The 25,899-nt window shown below is 36.3% G+C and overlaps 1 protein-coding gene across 6 annotated transcripts in view; it reads left to right on the plus strand.

Annotated features, from left to right (window-relative positions):
• Window positions 1-25,899, plus strand: part of EVI5 (ecotropic viral integration site 5) — a 208,024-nt gene that overhangs the window by 16,572 nt on the left and 165,553 nt on the right. For 5 of the 6 annotated variants that reach the window (XM_077746019.1, XM_077746021.1, XM_077746022.1 and 2 more), the window contains exon 2: window positions 19,497-19,726. In XM_077746019.1, the coding sequence (XP_077602145.1) occupies window positions 19,578-19,726 (149 nt within the window). In that variant the 5' untranslated portion in view covers window positions 19,497-19,577. Of the gene's footprint in view, window positions 1-16,089; window positions 16,158-19,496; window positions 19,727-25,899 lie in introns of those variants that run through there. The other variant, XM_077746024.1, reaches the window with a different exon arrangement.

Below are 25,899 nucleotides of genomic sequence, written 5' to 3' on the forward strand. Positions count from 1 at the left end.
CCTATCTCACATTTAGTTATTTTGTCCATCTAAAAACTTTATTAATGTTCATTTATTTTTGAGAGAGAGAGTGTGAGCGAGGGAGGGGCAGAGAGAAGGAGACAGAGAATTCGAAGCAGGCTCCAGCCTCTGAGCAGTCAGCACAGAGCCCAATATGGGGCTGGAACCCACCAGCTGTGAGATTGTGACCTGAACCAAGGTCGGACACTTAACCGACTGAGCCACCCAGGTGCCTCTCTCATCCATTTTGAATTTATTTTTCTTATGTAAGAAAGTAGTCCGGTTTCAATCTTCTGCATGTTGCTGTCCACTTCTCCAGCACCATTTGCTGAAGAGACTGTCTTTTTTCCATTGGATACTCTTTCATGCTTTGTTGATGATTAGTTGGCCATATATTTGTGAGTACATTTCTGGGTTCTGTATTCTATTCCATTGGTCTTTGTGCCAGTACTGTACTGTCTTGATGATTACAACTTTGTAATACAGGCTGAAGTCTGGGATTGTGATGCCTCCAGCTTTGGTTTTCTTTTACAACATTACTTTGGCTATGTGGGGTCTTCTATGATTCCGTACAGATTTTAGAATTGTTTGTTCTAACTCAGTGAAGAAGGCTGGTGCTATTTTGATAGGGATTGCATTGAATGTGTACATTGCTTTGGGTAGTATTGATATTTTAACAATATTTGTTCTTCCAACCCATGAGCGTAGAATGTTTTTCCATTTCTTTGTGTCTTCTTCAGCTTCTTTCATAAACTTTGTAGTTTTCAGCATACAGATCTTTGATCTCTGGTTAGGTTTATTCCTAGGTATTTTATGGTTCTTAGTGCAGTTGTAAATGGGATCCATTTCTTGATACGTCTTTATACTGCTTCATAATTGGTGTATAGAAATGCAGCCAATTACTCTACATTGATTTTATATCCTGTGACTTTGCTGAATTCACGTATCAGCTCTAGCAGTTTTTTGGTGGAGTCTTTCAGGTTTTCCCTGTAGAGTATCATGTCATCTGTGAAGAGCAAAAGTTTGACTTCTTTGCCAAATTGAATGTCTTTTATTTCATTTTGTTTTCTGATAGCTGAGGTTAGGACTTCCAACACTATGTAAAACAACAGTGGAGAGAGTAGACATCTCTATCTTGTTCCTGATTTCAGGGACAGTTTTTCCCCATTGAGGATATTAGCTATGGACCTTTCATATATGGCTTTTGTGACGTTAAGGTATGTTCCTTCTGTCCTGACATTCTTGAGGATTTTTTTTTTTATTAAAAAAATTTTTTTTTAATGTTTATTTCTGAGAGAGAGCAAGAGAGAGAGAGAACTGTGTGAGCAGGGGAGGGTTAGAGAGAGAGGGACATGATCTGAAGCAGGCTCCAGGCTCTGAGCTAGCTGTCAGCATAGAACCTGGCGCAGGGCTCAAACCCATTAACCGAGTGATCATGAACCTGAACCGAAGTCGGACGCTTAACCAACTGAGCCACCCAGATGCCCCTGTTGGCATATAATGTTGCATAGTATTTTCTAATAATTGTTTATATTTCTCTGGTGTTTGTTGTGATCTCTCCTCTTTCACTTGTGATTTTACCTATTAGGGTGTTCTCTCTTTTTTTGATAAATCTGGCTAGGAGTTTATCAATTTTGTTTATTCTTTCAAAAAATCAGCTCCTAGATTCATTGATCTGTTCTACTGTGTTTTTGTTTTTGTTTTTTATTCTATATTGTTTACATCTCCTCTAATCTTTATTGTCTGTCTTCTGCTGGCTTTGGATTTTCCTTGCTGCTGCCTTCTAGTTCCTTTAGGTGTGAGGTTATGTTCTTTATTTGGGACCTTTCTTGCTTCTTGAGATAGGCCTGGATTGCAGTGTATTTTCCTCTTAGGACTGCCTTTGGTGCAACTTAAAGGCTTTGGATTCTCAGGTTTTCATTTTCGTTTCTTCCATATATTTTTTAATTTCTTCTTTAATTCTTGGTTGACCCATTCATTCTTATTTAGGATATTCTTTAATCTCCATGTGTTTGGGGACTTTCCAAATTTTTTCTTGTGGTTGATTTCAAGTTTCATAGTGTTGTGGTCTGAAAATATGCATGTATGATCTCAGTCCTCTTATATATGTTGAGGGCTCTTTTGTGACCCAGTATGTGATCTGTTTTGGAGAATGTTCCATGTGCACCTGAGGAGAAATGTGTATTCTGCTGCTTTTGGAAGAAAATTTCTAAATATATGTGTTAAGTCCATCTGGTCAATATGTCATTCAGAGTCATTGTTTCCTTATTGATTTTTGGCTTAGATGATCTGTCCTTTGCTGTAAGTGGAGTATTAAAATCCCCTTTGATCACGGTATTGTTATATATACATTTATTTATGTTTGTGATCAGTTGATTTATGTATCTGTGTGCCTTCACGTTGGGAGACAAACATTTACAATTGTTAGCACTCATGTTGGCTAGACCCCTTAATTATGATATAATGCCCTCCTTCTCCTGTTACAGTCTTTGTTTTAAAATCTAGTTTGTCTGATGTAAGTATGGACACTCCTGCTTTCTTTTGACATCCAGATACATGGTAGATGGTTCTGATTCCCCTCACTTCAATCTGCAGGTGTCCTCAGGTCTAAAATGAGTCTCTTGTAGGCAGCATATAGATGGATCTTGTTTTTTTTTTTAAAATCCATTCTGATACCCTATGTCTTTTGACTGGGGCATTTAGTCCATTTACATTCAGAGTGATTATTGAAAGATACGGATTTAGTGTCTTGTGTTGTCTGTAAGTTTTGTGCTTGTGGTGATGTCTCTGATCCTTTTCAGTCTTTGCTGCTTTCTACTCACAGAGCCCCCCTTAGGATCGCCTTTAGTGGTTATGTGGTTATGAACACCTTTAGTTTTTGTCTGGGAAAGCCTTTATCTGTCCTTCTGTTCTTCATGACAGCCTTTCTGGATAAAGGATTCTCGGCTGCATGTTTTTCCTACTTAGCACATTGAATATTTCCTGCCACTCCTTTCTGGCCTGACAAATTTCAGTGGACAGGTCTGCTGTTACTCTTATTTGTCTACTCTTGTAGATTAAGGCTCATTTGTCCCTAGCTGCTTTTGGAATTCTCTCTTTATCTTTGTATTATGCCAGTCTCACTATGATAGGTCATGGTATTGACCTGTTTTTATTGATTTTAAAGGGACGACTTTGTGCCTCTTGGACTTGGATGTCTGTTTCCTTCTCCAGGTTAGGGAAGTTCTCAGCTACAAGTTGTTCAAATACACCTTCTGCTCCTTTCTCTCTTCTGTAACTCCTGTGATGTGGATATTATTTCATTTCATTGAATCACTTCGGTTTCTAATTCTCTCTTTGTGGTTAGTAATTTCCTTTCCTCTTTTTTCAGCTTCATCGTTTTCCATAATTTTGTCTTTTCTTTTACCTATGCTCTGCTTCTTCCATCCTCACTGTCACTGTATCTACTTTATTTTGCATCTCATTTATAGTATTTCTTTCTTTTTTTTTTTTTTTTATTTCTGAGAGAGAGAGAGAGTGTGTGAGCAGGGGAGGGTCAGAGAGAGAGGGAGACACAGAATCGGAAACAGGCTCCAGGCTCTGAGCTGGCTGTCATCACAGAGCCCGACGCTGGGCTCGAACCCACGAACAGTAAGATCATGACCTGAGCCGAAGCCAGACGCTTAACTGACTGAGCCACCCAGGCGCCCCTAGTATTTCTTAATTCTGTTAAGAATTTCTTAGGTTTTTGATCTCTGCTGCTATACATTCTATGCTCTCTTATATGCCTTTTTCATGCCTGGCTATTAGTCTTATGACTGTTATTCTAAATTCTTGTTCAAATATATTGTTTATATCTGTTTTGAGCAATTCTCTGATTGTCGTTTCTTCCTGGAGTTTCTTTTGAGGAGAATTCTTCCTTTTCATCCTTTTGGCTAGGTTTCTGTCTTTTACATTTTTTAATAGCTTGTTATGTGTCCGGCACCTGTGAGAACTACTGTATTAAAAAGAGTTCATACATTGTCCAAGGCCTGGCCCTTCAGCAAGTGTTTTTGGAGTGTGTTGTGTGCACTCTGTTGTTGGATATTTGGCTGCTCTGTCCCAGGGGTCAATCTTCTACAAAGCTTCTTCTTACTCATAGTGGTGGATTGTTTAGACTTTCCACCAGGTGTACTTTGATTTGTTCGTTGAAGTAACCCTGGAAAAGAGGAGAGGGCAAGGGACCTAATCCCATACAAAGAGAAAAATGAGACGGATGAAAAAAAAAGATCACACAGAGAATCAAAGAAACTATAAGGCTTAATCCAGAGAAAGAGAAAGGAAAATAAAGGAGGAGGATTTATAGAAAAGGCATAAAAAGACAAGAGTAAAAATGCCTGATTAAACAGATAAAGCAGAGAAAGAAATAAAAAAGAAAAAAAATGTAGTAAGAATTGACCAAAAATCAAATCAGAAACCGTGAACTTAATTCCAAAGAAAGAAAAAGGAAAGGGTAGAAAGAAAAAGAAAAGAGAAAAAAAGAATAGAAAAAAGGAAAAGAAAAAATAACAACAGATTAACATATAAAACCGCAGGACAGTTGTCTGTTGGTGCCTGGGAACCTTGGCTGTGCTGGTCTGGAGGAGAAGCTGTCTGTTTCAGTCAGTGTTAGTTCCACTCCAGAGATAAGCAGTTACACTGAGGTTTGGTGTAAGTGGGTCCCGTCGCCACTGGGGGTCGCTGTCCTGTTGCCGACACCCCAGTCTCTCCTCCCCAGACTGGGTGTCTCAAACCGTGCTGTTCAGGTAGGCCTCACAAAGTAGTGCCAGTGGCTGGCTTGTCCTGCTCCACAGTTCTCCCATGCCACCTAGGTGCTTGGCTGGGATACAGCACCCCATATCTTAAAGGACCTCTCACCGTGGGGACCTGGTTCTGAAGTAGCACAGCACCACGTGGCAGTATTGTTGGCACTAGCAGGTTGTCACGTCCTTGAGGGGTCAATATACCCTCTTCCCATAGTACTCAAGGGGACTGTTCTCTCACAGTGCACCCCTGAGATCACTACTGAGCCCAGGGGCTGGCTCCCCTCTCCGCACGCTAGGGCACACAGTAGCGACTTCCATCCAGAGAAAGCTGTGCACTTTTGATTACTTGATCTTTAGCTCCTAAAGCTGTTTGCAGAGTAGACTGGTATTCTGCATATTTCTCGTAACCTAGTCCGTGGTCTGGAGAGGTTTTCCTCTCGTCCCAGCACAGAACTGCAGTCCACAGCCTCTCTTTCTGTCCCTTTCTCTCTCCCACAGAAGGTGATCCCTCCCTCCGTGCCCATGCTTCTCTGTGTCCCCCAGTTTGCATACAGGCACCTCAGTCCCACCAAGCTGTCTCCCTCCACCTGTAAGATTTTTCTGTCATTCGCAAACTGATTTTTTGGGTGTTCAAGTGTTCTGACTCCATACAGTTGTATTTGAGGGACAAGGGAAATCCCAGTATGCCTACTTCTCCACCATCTTAACTTCTCCCCCTCCAAAGAGTCACCTTTAATATTTCTTGCAGGGCTGGTTTAGTGGTCACAAACTCCTTTAGTTTGTTTGGATATGCTTATATTTTTCAGATGAGGGATTGAAGCATCAGTTGGTTAAATAAATTGCCCCAGGTCACACAGCTAGTAAGTGGTAGAGATGACTATAACTTGGGTATAGAGTTTGTATTTGATCCAGCCTAGAATAAAAAAAGAAGTGGCCGAAGACAGTTTTGTAGAGGACAACTTCTGACAAAGCATCGAAAAGATCCGACAAAGATTACTAAGAAATAGAAGGAAAACCCTAAGAACATGGCATAAAAGCCATGAGAAGAGAGTAAGAGAAGAAAAAAAAGACAGTATGAAAATAGCTGTATTTATTGAGTGCTAGCCATATGCGTAGTACTTTGTATTTTATTTTTATTATTATCTTTTATAAATAAGCTAAAGCTTAATATCAGCAGTAAGTAGAGGAACTGGGGTTCACCCCAGATCTCTAATGTCAAAGCCCAGAGCTCAGACACTAAGGGGTCCTGCTTGTAACAATCAAAGTGAGGCTGTGTGAGAGGACTTTTGGAAAGTAGTGATAACATTGGGAGGAAAGGTTGAAATCATAAAGCCAGCTCAAGAAGTATAATAATTGAATAATAAGAGTTTAAGACAGAGTTAGAAATATAGGTAGTGTATCATCAGGTAAATAAATCAGGAAAACTTCCCAGAACTGCAGGACACGAGTTTCTAAGTTAAAAGAGCCCACCAAAGTGCTAAGCAATAAGAAGTATATATATATCTATGTCAAGGCATTTCATTGCAAACTTTAATAACTAAGATGCTAAAGAGAAGATGTAGAAGTTCCTAGATATTAAGGGAAGCAGGCTAATAGAATTAGAGTGGTTTCAAACTATTTAACAAAAATAATGGAAGGTGGAGGACAACTGAAGCAATATATCCAAAACTCTGAGGGAAAATTATTTCTAAGTTAGTCTATAATGCAGCTGAACTTTCAAGTATTAGAGTAGAATAAAGATACTTTCACATAGACAGTGTCTGTTTTACCTTTCAGGAAACTTGAAAAGGAGATGTCCCACCAAAATGAGAGAATGTATTAAGAAAAAGGAAGACACAAAGGTTTTAGGAAATATTATCCAACCCAAAGAGACATGAAGGAAATACCTGGAACACAGTGAAGGGAGATTTCCTGGGTGACTATTGAGCACCAAGTGTAGAGAGCAACCAGTCCAGAATGAAGCAGCTCAGAAGGTTTTTAGACTGCACATGTTCAGAAATGTAAACTTTATTAGAGGCGAGGAGGGTTGTCAAGCATTCCCTGCATACTCTGCTGTTATTATGGAGAAATTTGTTCATACATAAATTTTTTAAAAAATGCTTCCTTGATACATGATTCACATAATATGCAATTTACTCATTTTAAGTGTACAGGTCAGTGGTTTTTAGTTTATCCAGATTCTGCAGCCATCATCATAGAAAGTTTTAGAACATTTCATTACCTCAAAACGAAATCTTGTACTCTTTAGTTACAGCTCCCTATCCCTCCACTCTCCCCAGTCCTAAGCAATCACCAATCAACTTTCTGTCTATAAATAATGCCTATTCTGGACATTTCTTATAAATTGAATCATGATATTTGGTATTTTGTGGCATCTTTGATTTAGCATAATGTTTTTAAGATTAATCCATGTTATAAAATGTCAGCACTTCATTCCTTTTTATAGCTATGATCTAAAATTTTTAAATGTAAATTTAATTACAAATTGTTTTGCCATTGAACTAAACTCTTTTGGATATCTTTACTGTTTCTCCTTTATTTTAGTCTCTTAGTGAAAATATAAGTATTTACAATAAAGTGTTCACATTAATTGTTCTCAAAAAATAATATTCTTGGGGCACCTGGGTGGCTCAGTTGATTAAGTGTGAGACTCTTAATCTCAGCGTAGGTCTTGATCTCAGGGTCCTGAGTTCAAGCCCTTTGTTGAGCTCCTTGGTAGGCATGGAGTTGATTTAAATAAAAAAGTCAGTTCAATATAAGAACAACCAAAATTCTTTTTTTTTTAAATTTTTTTTTTTAATGTTTTATTTATTTCTAGGAGAGAGAGAGAGAGAGACAGTGTGAGCAGGGGAAGGTCAGAGAGAGAGGGAGTCACAGACTGAAACAGGCTCCAGGCTTTGAGCTGGCAGTCAGCACAGAGCCCGACGCGGGGCTCGAACCCATGAACCGCGAGATCATGACCTAAGCGAAAGTCGGATGCTTAACCGACTAAGCCACCCAGGCGCCCCACAACCAGAATTCTTAAAAACAACAACAAGGAGTGCCTGGGTGGCTCAGTTGGTTGGATGTCTGACTCTTGGTTTAGGCCCAGATGATGGTCTTAGGGTTTGTGGGAACAAGCTCTGAATTGGACTCTGCTCTGGCAGCGTGGAGCCTGTGTGGGATTCTCTCTCCCTCTCTCTTCTCCTTCTGTGTATGTGGGCTCTCTGTCTCTCTCAAAGTAAATAAACGTTAAAAAAAATTAAAACAAAAAACAACAAGGTTCTTTAAGAAAACACTCGTAAAACAAAAGCCTGTCTTGAAATTCTTATTTCTTGGCACTGCTTTAGCATACCAATCAAAATGCCATTTTAATAGCAGTGGAAAAGTAATGATGTGGTTTAAATGCATTTGACTCCGAGCCACAAATCAATGATAAATTTTCCTAACTAAATTAAATGCTGTTCTGTCAGGCTCCAAACATTAATTTTCTGGTTCTAATGTCCTTTGTTTTCTTGGTGTACTGCCCTTGTTTCTACTTATACCACCCTATAAAAAGATGTTTTTTCTCAACTTTGTGAGCCCACCATCCCTTCAAAAACAAATTCAGAATGATGTCTTTAGTAATACTTTATTTTAATTTTCTGGTTTCATTTCATTTTAAGCATTATCGAATCATTTTGTTTTGCGAGATAATATGATCTGTTCCAGTTTCCATAGTGGTATAACAAACCACCATAAAACTCAGTGGTTTAAAAACAATTGTTTCAGTATGTCCATATATTCTTGGGGTGAAGAATTCGGACAGAGCATAAGGAGAAGGGCTTGTTTCTGCTTTAAAATTCCTGTGAATTAGAGAAGCTAGGAAGACTTGGGGCTGAGGTTGACTCTTCATCTAGGGTCTAGAATCATTTGTTGGTGTATTCATATTCCTGTCTAGTGGTTGATGCTAGGACCTCAGTTGGGCTGTTAGCCAGAATACGATACTTGACCCTGAGTGGGCTGTTTCTCAACAGCATGTTGACTGCGTCCCAAAAATGAGTCTTAGTAATCACTTTTTTCTTTCTTTTATAATAACTTTTGATGTTTATTATTGGTTAAGGCAATTTAAAAAATCAACCCAAAGAGGTCCATGGCAAGACATGTAGTAATTAAAATGGCAAAAAGTAGTGATAAAGAGAAAATTTTTAAAGAAGCTAGGGGGAAAAAAAAACAGTTACATACAAGGGCAACCCCCATATGACTATCAGTGAATTTTTCAGCAAGAACTTTGCAGGCCAGATAGAAGGGGCATGATATCTTTAGAGAGCTAAAAGGAAAAAAGCCTGCAGCCAAGAGTACTCTATCCAGCAAGACTATCATTCAGAACAGAAGGAGAGATCAAGAATTTTCCAGACAAAATAAAGCTAAAGGAGTTCATGACTGCTAATTTGGCCCTACAAAAAATGATAAAGGGGACGCTGAGTGGAAAGGGAAGACCATAGGTAAGAGTAAGAAAAGTAGGAAACACATGGGGTACCCAGGTGGCTCAGACTTTTGAGTGTTGGACTCTTGATTTTATTTAAGGTCATGATCCTAGGGTAATGGGATTGAGCCACATATCAGGCTCTGTGTTGGGGGTAGAGCTGCTTAAGATTTTCTTTCTTCCTTTCTCCCTCTGCCCTTCACCCCTGCTCATGTGTGCTTTCTCTCTGAAATTAAAAAAATAATAAAATTAAAGAAAAGTAGGAAATGGAAAGGCAGTAAAAATAAGTGTATCTGTAACAATCAGGGAAAGGATTCACAAATAATAGGATGTAAAGTATGACACCATATACCTAAAACATGATAAGAGGAGAGGGAGAAGAGTAAAGAATAGGTTCAAACTTAAGTGACCATCAACTTAATATAGACTGCTATGCAGACGATGTTATATGCAACCTGAATGGTAACCACAAATTAAAAACTGATAATAGAAAAAAAGTAAGAGAAAGGAATCCCAAGTATATCACTGAAAAAACCAACTAATCATGAGAGAAGAGAGCAAGGGAAGAAAAGAATAGAGAACTACAAAAACAACCATAAAGCAAGTAACAAAATGGCAATAAATACATACTAGCAATAATTAGTCTGAATATAAATGGACTAAATGCTCCAATCAAAAGATATAGGGTTATGGAATAAATAAAATAATAAAAAGACACCCATCTATATGCTGCCTACGGGAGCCTAATTTCAGACCTAAAGTCATTGGCGTATTGAAAATGAAAGAATGGAGAAGTATTTATCATGCAAATGGATATGAAAAGGAAAGTGGGGTAGAAATATTTCTATACTCCTATCAGACACAATAGACTTTAATACAAAGACTGTACCAAGAGATGAAGGACACTGTATAATCATAAAGGTAACCATCCAACAAGAAGATACAACAATTGTAAACATTTATGCGCCTAACATGTAAGCACCCAAATATATAAAGCAGCTAATAACAAACGAATAATGGATAGTAATAAAATAACAGCAGATGATCTTATCATCTAAACAGAAAATCAACAAGGAAACAGTGGCTTTGAATGACACATTGGATCAGATGGATTGAACTGAAATTTTCAGGACATTCCATCCTAAAATAGCAGAGTATACATTCTTTTCAAGTGCATATGGACATTCTCCAGAATAGAGCACATATTAGGCCACAAAACAAAACAAAACAAACAAACAAATCGTACCATTCATCTTTTTAGCCACAATACTATGAAACTAGAAATCAACCACAGGAAAAAAAATGTGGAAAGAACACAAATACATGGAGGTTAAATAGCATGCTTCTAAACAGTAAATCTAAAACAGAGAAATAAAAAATTACATGGAGACAAATGAAAATGAAAGCAAAGTGCCCCAAATCTTTGGGAAACAGCAAAAGCTGTTCTAAAAGGCAAGTATATAGCAATACAGGCCTACTTCAAGAAGCAAGAAAAATCTCAGACTACCAAATTAATAAAGAAAAAACCCAAACAACCTAACTTTACACCTGAAGGAACTAGAAAAAAGACAAACAAAATCCAAAACCCATAGGAGGAAGGAAATCATAAAGATTAGAGCAGGAGTAAAGAAAATAGAAACTAAGAAAACCAGTAGAACTGATCATTGAAAGTAGGAGCTGATTCTTTGGGAAGAGCAACAAGATTGATAAATCTTTAGCTGGACTCCTCAAGAAAAAAAAAAACAACTCAACATCAGACATCAAAAATGGAAGAGAACTATCAACTGGATACCACAGAAATACAAAGGATTGTGTTTCGGGCGTGTAGTTTGATGAGTTCCTTATATATTCTGGATATTAACCCTTTATCTGATANGAAATACAAAGGATTATCAGACATTATTATGAAAACCTATATGCCCCCAAAATTGGACAACCTAGAAGAAATGGATAAATTTCTAGAAACATACAACCTACCAAAACTGCTCAGGAAAGAATTAGAAAGTTTTAACAGATCAGTTACTAGAGATGAAATTGAATCAGTAATCAAAAAACTTAATAGGGGCTCCAGGGCTGCTCAGTCAGTTAACTGTCTGACTTCAGCTTAGGTCATGATGTCATGACTTGCAGGTTCAAGCCCTGTGTCGAGGTCTATGCTGACAACTTAGAGCCTGGAGCCTGCTTTGCATTCTGTCTCTCCCTCTCTCTATCTCTGTTCCTCCCCCACTCATAATCTGTCTCTCTCTCAAAAATTAAGAATAAAAAAATAAAAAAAACAAAACTTAATTAACTAAAGCCCAGGGCCAGATGGCTTCACAGGGTAGTTCTACCAGACATTTAAAGAAGAATTAATACCTATTTTTTTCAAACTATTCCAAAAAATAGAAGAGGAAAGAAAGCTTGCAAATTATTTCCATGAGGCTACCATTCCCTCTATAACAAAACCAGATAATGACACCATACAAAAGAGAACTATGGGTCACTATCTCTGATGAACATAAATGTTAAAGGCCTCAACAAAATATTGGCAAACAAGATCTAACAATACCTTAAAAATTCATTTACCGTGATCAAGTGGAATTTATTCCTGGGTTGCCAGGGTAGTTCAATATTTGTAAATCAATCAACTTGATAACATCATATAACAAGAGGAAGGATAAAAACCATGTGATAATTTTAGTAGATCCAGAAGAAGCATTTGACAGAGTATAACATCCATTCAGGATAAAATCCCTCAACAAAGCAGATTTAGAGGAAATAAACCTCAATATAATCAAGGCCATATATGAAAAACTCACAGGTAACTTCATACTCAGTGGTGAAAAACTGAGAGCTTTTCCCTCTGAGATCAGGAATAAGACAAGGATGTCTACCCTTAACACTTTTATTCACCACAGTACTGGAAGTCCTAACCACAGCAGTCAGACAAGAAAAAAAGGAATAAAAGGCATACAAATTGGTAAGGAAGAAGTAAAACTATTACTTTGCAGATGACATGACACCATATATAGAAAACCCTAAAGACTCCACCAAAAAACTACTAGAACTGATAAATCAGTATGGTTGCAGGATACAAATCAACATTCAGAAATCCATTGCATTTCTACACATGAATAATGAAGCAACAAAAAGAGAAATTAAGAAAATTCCATTCACAATTGTACCAATAATAATAAAACACTTACAAATAAACTTAACCAAGGAGGTGAAAGACTTGTACTCTGAAAATATAAAACATTGATGAGAGAAATTGAAGATGACATAAATAAATGGAAAGATATTCCATACTCATGAATTGGAAGATACTCTTAAATGTCCATACTACTCAAAGCAATCTACAGATTTAAGCAGTCTCTATCAAGATAACAACAGCATTCATAGAACAATCAATTTTAAAAATTTGGAACCACAAAAGGCCCTGAATGGCTATAACAAAAAAATTTTTTAAATGTTTTTGGTTTTTGTTATTTTTAAAAATATAATTTATTGTCAAATTGACTGACATACAGTGTGCTCTGGTTTTGTTTCTTTTTAAAATTTTAATGTTTATTTTTGTGAGAGGATGGGGAGAGAGAGAAGAGACAGAGCACTAGTGGGGGAGGGGCAGAGAAAGAGGGAGACACAGAATCCGAAGCAGGCTCTAGGCTCTGAGCTGTTGGTGCAGGGCTTGAAGTCACGGACCACAAGATCATGACCTGAGTCAGATGCTTAACTGACTGAGCTACCCAGGCGCCCCGCCATAACAATCTTGAAGAAAAAAAAAGAGGTGACACAATCTTAGATTCCCAAGATATACTACAAAACTATAGTAATCAAAACAGTATGGTATTGGGACAAAATATAGACACATAGATTAGTGGAATAAAATAGAGATCTCAGAAATAAACCCACGTTTGTCAGTTAATCTTCAACAAAGGAGGCAAGTACATGCAATGAGAAAGTCTCTTCAACAAATGGTGTTAGGAAAACTGGACTGCCTCATGCAAAATAATGAAACTGGGCCATTTTCTTATACACAAAAATTGGATTAATGATCTAAATATGAGATTTGAAACTGTAAAAATCCTGGAAGAGAGCACAAGCAGTAATTTCTCTGACATTGGTCATAGCAACCTTTTTCTAGATATGTCTCCTGAGAGAAGAGAACCAAAAGCAAAAATAAGCTATTGGGATTATGTAAAAGTAAAAACTTCTGCACAGCAAAGGAATCAGTCAACAAAAGTAAAAGGCAACTTACTGAATGGGAGAAGCAGATGACATAACTGATAAAGGGTTAATGTCCAAAATACATAAGGAACTTACAGAACTCAGCACCCAAATAACAAATAATCTAATTTAAAAATGAGTAGGAGACGTGAACAGACATTTCTCTAAGGATGACATACAAATGGTCAACAGACCCATTGAAAGATCCTCAACATCACTCATCACAGAAATGCAAATCAAAACTACAATGAGATAGTACCTCATACAAGTCAGAAGGGCTAAAATTAAAAACACAAGAAACAAGTGTTGTCAAGGATGTGGAGAAAAAGAAGCATTTTGCCCTGTTGGTGAGACTATAAACTGGTGCAGTCACTGTGGAAAACAGCATGGAGCTTCCTTAAAATAATAAAAATAGAGGGGCGCCTGGGTGGCTCAGTCAGTTAAGCGTCTGACTTAGACTCAGATCATGATCTCATGGTTCGTCGGTTCCAGCCCTGTGTCAAGCTCTGTGCTAACAGCTCAGAGCCTGAAGCCTGCTTCAAATTCTGTGTCTCCTTCTCTTCCTGCCCCTCCACTGCTCATGCTAGGTCTCTCTCTGTAAAAACAAAAACAAAAACAGAAACAAAGAAAAAAACCAAACCATTAAAATTTAATAAAAAATAAAAACAGGAACTGCCATATGATCCAGTAATGGGTGTTCAAAGATTATGAGAACACTAACTCAAAAAGATACATGCACCCTTATGTTGATTGCAGCATTATTTACAATGGCCAGATTATGGAAGCAGCCTGTGTCCATCAGTAGATGTTTATATGTGCATGTATACCTATATATACATGTATACACACACTAGAATATTCTGCCATGAAAAGAAATCTTGCCATTTGCAATGACAGGGATGGAGCTAGTGAGTATAATGCTAAGTAAAATAAGTCAGAGAAAGACAACATGATTTCATTCATGTGGAATTTAACAAACAAATGAACAAAGGGGAAAAAAGACAAAAAACAGACTCAAGAACAAACTGACAGAAGGGAGGTGAGTGGGGTGTTGTGGGTAAAATAGGTAAAAAGGATTAAGAGTGTACTTATGTTGATAAGCAGTAATATACAGAATTGTTAAATCACTATACATCTAAAACTAATACAACACTGTATGTTAACTATACTGGAATAAAAATAAAAATTAAAAAGTAATTATTAGGAGTTAAGAGTATCCTTCCAACTTTATTTAAATTAAGTTTTTATTTATTTACTTATTTTGAACCAGTTGGGGTAGGGGCGCAGAGAGAGAGAGAAAGAGAGGGAATCCTAAACAGGCTCTGCACCACCAGAGCAGAACCCCACGTGGGGCTCGAACCCATGAACTATGAGATCATGACTTGAGCCTAAGTTGGACGATTAATGGACTGAGTCATCCAGGCACCTCAAGAGTATCCTTATAACTTCTAATAAAATACAGAGCGACATAGGAACCATGATTGTTTTTCATGGGAGATCCTATTCAAATATTATAGTAATCTGTAAGATTCCTTCTAAACTTCATCATTTTATTAAGATTTTACTTTTTTTTGTGGAACAGTTTTAGATTTACAGCAAAATTGAGTGGAAAGTACAGAGATGTCCCATATACTCTCTGCCCTTCAACATGCTTAGCTTCCCCCTTTATCTGCCTTCTCCAACAGAGTGGTTTATATGTTACCAGTTATGTTCCTACATTGACACATCATAATCACCCAGAGTCCATAGTTTACATTAGAGTTCACTCTTAGTTTTGTGCATTGTATAGATTCGATCAAATGTGTAATGACACATATCCATCATGATAGTATTATACAGAGTATTTTTAGTACTTAAAAATCCTCTGTGCTCTGCGTGTTCATCCCTCCCCTACTCCCAAACCTTAACAGCTATTGATCTTTTTACTGTCTCCCATCATTTTGCCTTTTTTTCTATGGTTGGAATCATATGTTATGTAGTTTTCTGACATTTACTAAGCCATTTTAAAGTTGAGATATAATTCACATACTATAAATCCACTCATTTGAAGTGTGCAGTTCAGTGGCATTTAGTATATTCACAGGGTTGTGTCACCATCACCACAATTGAATCCTGGAGCATTTTGTCACTCCAGAAATAAATCCCATGTCATTCTCCTAGCCCCTTGAAGCCACTGATACACTTTCTGTGTCTGAATTTGCCTATTCTGGACATTTTATATAAATGGAATCCTATAGTATGTGGTCATTTGTGTCTGATTACTAAACGTTTATAATGATGGTTTTTTAACCTTTTCAGAGTGTGTTCATATTTAAAAGTAAGTGCATAACTCCTCTATGAGGTAGACAAGAACTTTGTGATGTAATGGCATTGTCAGATTTATTATGTGTTCATGACAGTTTACCATAGGATGAAGGAAGGAGAGTTAGAGGTGGCAGGGTAGAGATTTGGAAAAGTACTGTAGAATTAAAGGAAAAATAGAACATGATAATAGATGAAAAACACATCAGTCCTATGGGATTTCTAGAACCATGACTATTAAACTTTATTAAAGTGCAACTGCAATTAAATACTCGAGTTATATTTAAGTATAACATTTGAAGATGAGTTGTTGAGCCTTCAGTAGTTCTAGATTGAATCTCATTTCAGCTGAATTTCAACAAGGTTGAAAGGATGTCAGGATTGTGCCCTTGGTTAGTCCAAACTCTTTAAATGGAAGCCTGTTGCTACAGTATGCAAAAGGGGTATGGTAAATGTATTTGTTTTAATAAATGAAAGCAAAAAGTAGGACTCTTTTGCCTTTTCTACAATTAAATCTAGTAGAGAACTTTTATATAATGGAAATGTGAAGTATTAATTTTTGAAAGTTGTAAATATATTTGAAATTAATGGTTGATATCATTAAAGGTTACATTTTTCTGTAAATTTTACATGTTAGATTTTCTGATTACTGTGGTTTGAAGATGAAAATTAGTACCTTCACAGTTGATTTGTAGTTGTAATTATGTTGAAAAGATCAATAGGATTGCAAATTATAGTAGGTTATTTTGTTATCTACCATGGTTCTGACCTTTTAAAGGAAGTCTGGCTAAATTAGTCTTTGGTTCCTGTCTGACTTTTTGCCCTGAGGAGCTGTGCTGCTGGTCTGTGCACTGGCAAGGACTTCTTTTGCCTGGAAGCCTAAATGATATTCCCTGTATTTCTTTTCCTTGGGTCCCATGACTGCATCCTTCTTGTTTTTATTCTCTCAACAGAAAGAGTCTCCTTGGATTCCTTCTATAATACTATTTCTAAGAGAAGTAAGTTCTAAAATGAGTTACTGAAAATGAGAGGTATTCTTAGGTTAATAAAACTCTTGACTCTTTTCAGCACTTTAAATAAAATTTTTGTCTTAGAAGTTCCAGTCTCATATTGAGTTGCTTAACTATGACCTTAGGATCCCTTTTCCATTTTATCTTTTCCTTACATCAAATTACCCTGCTGGGTTGAGGTGGAGGAAATGGGGGCAGAGGGGTAGAAAGAGAGTTACCTGTGTATTCAGGTAAGAAAACTCTTGGGCAAGCTATGAAGAGAATAGTGTTTGCTAAAATAATCTGGGTGGGATTTATGTCTTGGTGTTTTAATTTCTGTGTGTATGAGTTACTGTATATAAGATTAGATGGGAAAATGCTGATTCCAAAAATAATTGACAGTGCTTTAGCCTTTTAGTTATAATATAAAATTTAAGATCTTGTCAGAGCACATAAAAGCACTTCTTAGTTTTTAGCTTTTATATGTCTAAGTACTTCACAATCAAGAAGCTCTTTTTAGGATAGTTGATAGAAAATGCAGTCCCTTAAAAGCCTATTACACCTTGTAAACTAAAGTCATTAAGAATATTTAGTGTTATATAGGTATTCAGATACGGATATTATTTACATTGTTTGTCATTAGTGAAGTGATAATGACATGTTTGAATATTATTTATGTATATTTTGTTTTCCAGCTGAATTTGCATACATAGCTGCTTAGGAGATGGGTATGATTTCTGTTGAACACATGGACATGTGTAATGCACTGAATATCAGAGATAGAGATTTGTCTTTTACATCTGTATTTTCAGTATCCTGTTTTAATTTTCTTTGTTTATATACCTTGAAGTGAGATTTCTGCATCATTTGTTAGTTCTATTTTTAATTTCTTGAGGAAAAAAATGTGTTTGCCAAAGTGGCTTTACTGATTTACGTTTCTACCAACCGTGCTCAAGGGTTCTCTTTCATCCACATCCTTGCCAACACTTGTTACTTCTTTTTTTAAAAATTTATTTAAATATGAGTTAACATACAGTGTAATAATGGTTTCAGAAGTAGAATTTAGTGATTCATCATTTACATATAACACCCAGTGTTCATCCCAAGAAGTGCCCTTCTTAATACCCATCACCCACCCAACACCCGTCTAGCAACCTTCAGTTTGTTCTCTGTATTTAAGAGTCTCTTCTGGTTTGCCTCCCTCCATTTTTATCTTATTTTTCCTTCCCTTATCCTATGTTCATCTGTTATTTCTTAAATTCTGCATATGAATGAAATCATATGCTATTTGTCTTTTTCTGACTGACTTATTTCACTTAGCATAATACATTCTAGTTCCATCCACGTTGTTGCAAATGACAAGATTTCAATCTTTTTGATTGTCGAGAAATAATCCATTGTATATATACATATATATCTCCTTTATCCATTCATCAGTCGATGGACATTTCCATACTATGGCTATTGTTGGTAGTGCTGCTGTAAACATTGGGGTGCATGTGCCCCTTCGGATCAGCATTTTTGGATCCGTTGGATAGAGATAGGAGAGATTTTAAGGGCTTATAAATTCTGGTTGCTCACTTAGAAAGTTATCTTCAACTTGTCATGTTTGGCTCTTAGAGTTACAGCCTTATTATAGCCAATGATGGGAATGTCTACTCTTTCTAGGCATCCCATTCTATTTTTCAATAGTTCTAACTATGTGAAAATTGTGCCTTGCATCTCTCACTCTACTAACTCAACCATTTATCATAATTTTGTTCCTCTAGATAAAGTCTCTTTTCTTTAAATTTACTGTTTTGTTGTTTGAAGACAGGTATCATGGATCTCGTTACATCTTACTTATGCTAAGCAAACCCAGTTTTTGTTGAATTATTAGTAATGTTATAGCATTCCTCTATCCTTATCACCAAATGGACATATTTAAATCCTTGACTTTCAAAGTTTTGTGTTTTTTTTTTACTACAGAATACATTTTCTTTTCAACTTGAGGGGGTAACAGAGGGAAAGAGTAGAGAATCTCAAGTAGGCTCCATGTGTGGAGCCCAGTGTGGGGCTCAATCCCGCAACCAGAGGATCATGACCTGAGCTAAAATACAGAATGGGATGCTCAACCAATTGAGCCACTGAGGTGCCTCTACAGAATACATTTTATATCCCAACTTGATACACTCATAAATATATCTACATGTAGTACATAGTTTGAATATACACATGTAAATGAAACATCAATTTCATAAGACAGTATATATTTACACTGATATTTTCTGTTTTCTTCCTTTCCTTTTTTTTTTTTTTTTTAAGAGAGAGAGCACATGCACATTAGCAGGGTTGTGGCAGAAGGAAGAGGGGAGGGAGAGAATATTAAGCAGGTTCTGCGACCAGCACAAAGCCTGACACAGGGCTTGATCTCACAACTATGAGATCATGACCTGAGCCGAAATCAAGAGCTGGATGTTTAACTGACCGAGCCACCCAGGTGCCCCTGTACTTTCTCATTTTTCAAAAATGCTGATGTTATTTCTCATATTGATTATATTACTCCCTGATGGATTTCAGCCTGTAGTTTGGAAAGTACTGTTTAGTTTGTTGATGTTGCAGAACTGAAATAAATATTTACTAAAAGCTGATGTTAGGCTAATTGTTGGTAAAGTAGGTTTTATCATTATCACCTCAAAGAAAATATTAAATATTATAATCGTTGTTATTAGGTAAAACTAAACAGGATTATCAAGTTCTTGGTTATAAATGCAGCAAAATTAAAGTATTTTCCACTTTCGTTTTTATTTGTAGGTGGCGACAGACAAGGTTGCAGAAAAACTGAGTTCTACTCTCTCATGGGTGAAGAACACAGTATCACATACAGTCAGTCAGATGGCCAGTCAGGTGGCAAGTCCATCTGCTTCATTACACACTACATCATCATCTACCACACTATCCACGCCAGCCCTTTCACCATCTTCCCCTTCACAGTTGAGTCCAGACGACTTAGAACTCCTGGCTAAACTGGAGGAACAAAATAGGTAAGTGAGGTTGCTTGGCTTTTCTCTCTCTGCAATTACATGAACTCAGCCATTCATTTATGTATATATGCCATTATCAAAGTTTACTCATATTAAGAATGTTTATTTTCTAGTCTTTGGCTCCTTGTTTGTCAAAATTAACAGAAGTATTCAATTCTTGGGAGGAGTTGGTCTTAAAACTAAAGTTGTATTAAAATTTTCTCCTGGCTCAGATAGCTTTAGAAATTTTTTTTTTTTTTTTGTTAATATAAATTCCCTAAATTGTTCCTGAATTTTAGAATTTCTTAAGGCCAATAATTCTACCATTTTTATTTCTTTTAATTTTATTTGAGGGAGGGAGGGAGAGAGAATGAGAGTGCAAGCAGGGAAGGGGCAAAAAGAGGGAGATACCATATCCCAGGCAAGCTCATGCTGTCAGCATAGAGCCTAGCATGGGGTTCAAACTCTCAAACTGTGAGATAATGACCTGAGCTGAGATCAAGAGTTGAATACTTAACTGACTGAACCACCCAGGTGCCTCGAAACTGCCACTGTTGATTTAAACCCTGTAACTAGTCACCTTTGGTTAATTTGTAAAGTAATTTAATTTAGGGTGGATGTTTGATTTATGGTTCAGAGTGGGAAATCTCTTCGTTCAATTTATTTATGGAAGGCAGTATCTGTTTCTCTTAATGGGGATGAAATAGAATAGTTGTTTGTTAGGAAGGTATACCTTGGACCCTGTGTGCTCTTTCATTGTATTATTATCAGAAGTTATTTTGGGCATCAGCTACAAAAGAATCATTGGAAGAGTCCCCTTTTGTGTTCATTTAAGTTCAACTCCCACTGGCTTTAAGAGTAATAACAGTTTAACAGATAACTTCTAACAGCTTTTTTTCATTTATAATTGACATGATTACACATACTTGTATGCAGTTTGGTTTTGACATAGGTATATATATCTGTGAAATAATCACCAAAGTCAAGAAAACATATATCCATTATTCATCTTTGCATCCCTAGCAGCCATTGATCTCCTTTCAGTTATGTAGATTAGTTTGCATTTTCTAGAATTTTATAGAAATGGAATAATGTACTATGCAACTTTTTTGAGTGGCGTATTTTACTCAGCATAATTGTTCTGAGATTCATCCATGTTGTGTGACTAGTTCATTTTTTTTTACTTGCTTAGTAGTAGTAGTCTATTGTATGGATATATTCTAGTTTATTCACTTTTTATTATGAAATGCTGTAAATACTTGTGGACAAACCTTTGTGCAGATAGATGTATGCTTCATTTCTCCTGGGCAAATACCTAGAATTGGAATGGCTGTTTTATGTGATAGGTGCACATTTAACTGTGAGACTATTTCCAAAAGCCCTATACTTTTTCACATTCCCATCAACAGTGTATGAAAATTTCAGTTCCTCTACATCCTTGCCAATACTTGGTATGGTTAGTCTTTAATTTCAGCCATTCTAACAGGTATTGGTATCTTGTAGCTTTTTTTGTTTTAAACTTTATGTTTGCGAGAGACTTAGCATGTGCAGGGGAGGGGCGGAGAGAGAGGCAGAGAATCCCCTCTCAGCACAGAGGCTGACACAGGGCTCGAACCCTCAAACTGATATCATGACCCAAACTGAAATCAAGAGTCGGATGCTCAACTGATTGAGTTACCTCGGTGCCTGGTGTCTTCTTATAGTTTTAATTTGCATTTCCTAATGGTGTTGAACATCTTTTTATGTGTTTATTTGCCATTGATGTATCTTCTTTGATAAAATGTCTGTTTGAATTTTTTGCCTGTTAAAAGTTAGGTTGTTTGTTTTCTTATTACTATATTTTAAGAGTTCTTTGAACATTTGGGATATGAATTCTTTATCACATAAATGTTTTGAAATATTTTTTCCCTGTCTGTGGCTTCTCATTCTCTTAACGGTATCTTCTGTTGTACATTTTGGTGAAGTTGTAAATTTTGATTAAGTCCAATTTGAAGTTGTTCTTTTGTGGATTGTCCTTTTGATAACTCAAGGTCACACAGCTTGATGCCTATATTTTCTTATAGAAGTTGTTTATAGTTTTAAGTTTTATGTTTAGGACTGATCTATTTTTTAAAATCAGTTTTGTTTTGTTTTTTAGTTTATTTATTTTGAGAGAGAGAGAGACAGCCAGCATGAGCAGGAGAGGGGCAGAGAAAGAGAGAGGGTGAGAGAGAGAATCCCAAGCAGGCTCTGCGCTGTGATCACAGAGCCTGATGTGGGGCTGGAGCTCATGAACTGTGAGATCATGACCTGAACCGAAATCAAGAGTCTCAACTGACTGAGCCACCCTGATGCTCCTAGGTCTGATCAATTTTGAGTTAGTTTTGTACATGGAGCAAAGTATAGATCAAAATTTATTTTTTGAATATGCATATTTAATTGTTCCTATACCATTCATTGAAGAGGCTGTCCTTTCTTAAATATTTTTGTACATTTGTCAAAAATTAGTTGTCAGTGCATGTATAGGCCTATTTCTAGACTTCTTCTGTTCCATTGCTGTTTTCTGTCTTAATGCCAATATGGTACAGTTTGATTACTGTATCTTTATAATATGTCTTGAAATGAGATAGTGTTAATCCTTCAACTTAGTTCTCCATTTTGACTATTTTTGGAACTTAACATTCCCATATTAATTTTATTTTTAATTTCTTAACCATTTTTATTTATGCTTGAGAGGCAAAGATAGAGCATGAGCGGGGGAGGGGCAGAGAGAGCGGGAGACACAGAATCCAAAGCAGGCTCCAGGCTCTGAGCTTTCAGCACAGAACCCGACACGGGGCTTGAACCCACCAACTGTGAGGTCATGACTGAGCTGAAATCAGCTGCTTAAACAGTGGAACCACCCAGGCACCCCTCCTATATGAATTTTAAAACAAATTGTTAATTTACACAAAAAATTCTTTTTTTTTTTAATGTTTTATTTATTTCTAGGAGAGAGAGAGAGACAGTGTGAGCAGGGGAGGGTCAGAGAGAGAGGGAGTGACAGACTCTGAAATAGGCTCCAGGCTCTGAGCTGGAAGTCAGCACAGAGCCCAACGCGGGGCTCAAACCCATGAACCGCGAGATCATGACCTAAGCGAAAGTCGGAAGCTTAACCGACTAAGCCACCCAGGCGCCCCTACACAAAAAATTCTTAATTGAGATTTTGATTGGAGCTGTATTATTGCCTTATGTATCCTGCTGTGTTTGCTAAACTTTTGTTCTGGTAGGGTTTTTTTGTTTTTTTTTTTTAAAGATTCCTTTAGATTTTGTATGTGAATGAAATGAGAATGTCATCTGTGATTAAAGCACTTTTATTTTTTCCTTTCTGATGTGTATGCCTTTATTTCTTTTTCTTGCCTTATTTCAACTGACCAATACCTTGAGTACAAATTTGAATATAAGTGGTAAACATACATTTTTGTTTTCCTGATCTTAGGGGTGAAACATTAAATTTGTTAACTGTAGGTTTTTGTAGATGGCTTTTATCAGATTGAGGAAGTTCCTTTATCTTCCTCATTTGCTTAGAGTTTAAAAGAAACAGATTTTGGATTTTGTCAACTGCTTTTTCTGCATTTATTGAAATGATCACATAGTGTTCGTTTTATAGTCTGATATGATGAATTACATTGATTTTTGAATGTTAAACCAACTTTGCATTCCTGAGATAAACCCACTTGTGATAAATTGTCTTTATAAAATATTGTTGGATTTGATCTACTAAAATTGTATTTGGAATTCTTGCATCTTTGTTCAGGGTGGATATTGATCTGCAGTTGTCTTAGGATTTTTTATATTTATGCATATTGTCAGTGTGATCTTTCTTTTCTAATATTTGGTGCTGTACATTTTTTAAGTCCTGTGTTAGCAACAGCCATTTAAATTTATTGAGAATTGTTTTATGATCCTGAATATGGTCTTATTTTGAAAAACATCTTATGTGAACTTGAGAAGAGGGTATATTAAGCTATTGTTTGGTGGAATATTCTGTTAACATTAATTGATTAAAATTTATTGGTAATGTTTTAAGTCTATTATTTCTTTGCTGTTTTTCTGTTTACTTGTGATACCAGATATTGACAGAGGAGTACTGAAACCAACTATAATAACGGATTTGTCTGTTTTCTTTAAATTATTTCAGTCTTTGTTTCATGTATCTTAAAGTTGTATTTATTAAGTATTTACACATTTAGGTTTGTCATGCCCTTTTGTGAAATGCCTTCTTTATTTTGGCAATATCGTTTGCTTAGACATCTATGTAGTCATTGTAGCTTTCTTTTGAATAGTGTTAGAATTTTATACATTTTCCATCCTTTATCTTTAAAGTTTGTCAGCTGGGCAGCATATATTTAGGTCTTTTTAAAATACAAACTAATGATCTTTGCCTTATAATTAGAATATTTAGGCCATTTGCTTTTAAAAAAAATTTTTTTTTTTTTACAAATAGTCTATTGTCAAATTAGTTTCCACATAACACCCAGTGCTCTTCCCCACAAGTGCCCTCCTCCATGCCCATCTGCCCTCCCCCCAACATCCATCAGTCCTCAGTTTTTATCAGCATTCAAGAGTCTCTCATGGTATGCCTCTCTCCCTTTCCCCCACCATTTCCCCCCTTCTTCTCCCCCTTGTTCCTCAGTTAAGTTCCTCCTAATCCTCCTATACGTGCAAACATATGGTATTTGTCCTTCTCTGCCTGACTTATACCATTTACTTTTTTAAAAATTACAGCAACAAGGTTTTATTTCTTCCTCACATTTCATATTCATCTTAAGCTGCAGGTTGAATACATCTTTGTTCCATGCTTCTTTATTCCAGGACCATAGACCAGCTCCCATCTGGGATAAACAAGACTTGTGGCAAATGGAAAAGAGATAGAGTGGAAATACCGTAAAAGTGTCTGTTAGGGAGTAATACACATAATTTCTATCTAGATTTTATTGGCCAAAGCAAATCAGGTACCCAAACCTTTTGGAATGGGGTGGGAATTAGAATCTTATTACAGGGCTAGATCCAAGAAAATATGTCTGTTATTTATTAATATTTCTTTCGCTTTTTGTCCGGTATTTTCACTATATTTTTATTGTATTTTTAATTTATTTACACACTGTAAAGTGCACCCTTTTAAAGCATATGATATAGTGGTTCTTGGTATACTTACAAAGTTATGGGTCTATTACTATTATTCAATTTCAGAACATTTTAATCACCCCCAGAAGAAACTCTGTACTGATTAGTCTCCCTTTTTTACCTTTCTTCTAGCCACTGGTAATCACTAGTCTACTTTCTATCTCTGTGGGTTTGCCTACTCTGGACATTTCATTATGGAATTGTACAATAGGTAGTCTTTTATGACTACCTCCTTTCATGTAATATAGTGTTTTCTAGGTTTCAGGTAAATAGATCATTTATATTTCATGTGATTATTGATATGCTTATGTTTAAATCTTTTGTTTTATTATCTTAATTTTTTAAAATTTTTTTGAGAGAGAAAGAGTGAGCGGGGAAGACAGAGAGGGAGAGAGAATCTCAAGTGGGCTCCATGGGGCTTGATCTCATGACTGAGATCATGACCTGCACCAAAATCAAGAGTCAGATGCTAAACTGACTGAGTCACCCAGATGCCCCTGTTGTTTTGTTTTATATATTGTTTCCTTTTTATTTTTATGTCTACTTTTGATTTAATGGAATTTTTTAATTCTGTTTTTTTTCTTTGATTTTATTCTTTTTTTTTTATTAGCTATAAATTTGTTATTTTACTGGTTGCTTTAAGGTTCATAGTAGAAATCTTTATCACCATCTGCCTTCAGGGGATCTCATACTATTTCAGATGTGGTGTAAATACTCAGTACAATTCCATTTCTCCTCCCCAGTCCATTGTGCTAGTTTTGTCATGTATCTTCCTGTTATATATGTTGTATACCTCATACTGTATTAATCTTTTTGCTAAAACAATTATCTTTTAAAGTGATAGAAATAATAAAAAATCTCATGTATTTACATAGTTTTCATCTCTAGAGCTCTTTCATTGTTTAGCTCTAGATTTCCAACTGATGGAATTTTCCTGTTTGAAGGACTTGCTTTAATATTCATGAAGTGTGGGGCTGCTCTTGTATATTTGAGTCTTCATTTTGCCTTTGATTTGTAAAGATCTTTTCTTTGCATGTAGGTTCACAGTC

Source organism: Crocuta crocuta, unplaced genomic scaffold, assembly GCF_008692635.1.
Source record: "Crocuta crocuta isolate KB4526 unplaced genomic scaffold, BGI_CrCroc_1.0 scaffold48, whole genome shotgun sequence".
NCBI lineage: Eukaryota > Metazoa > Chordata > Mammalia > Carnivora > Hyaenidae > Crocuta > Crocuta crocuta.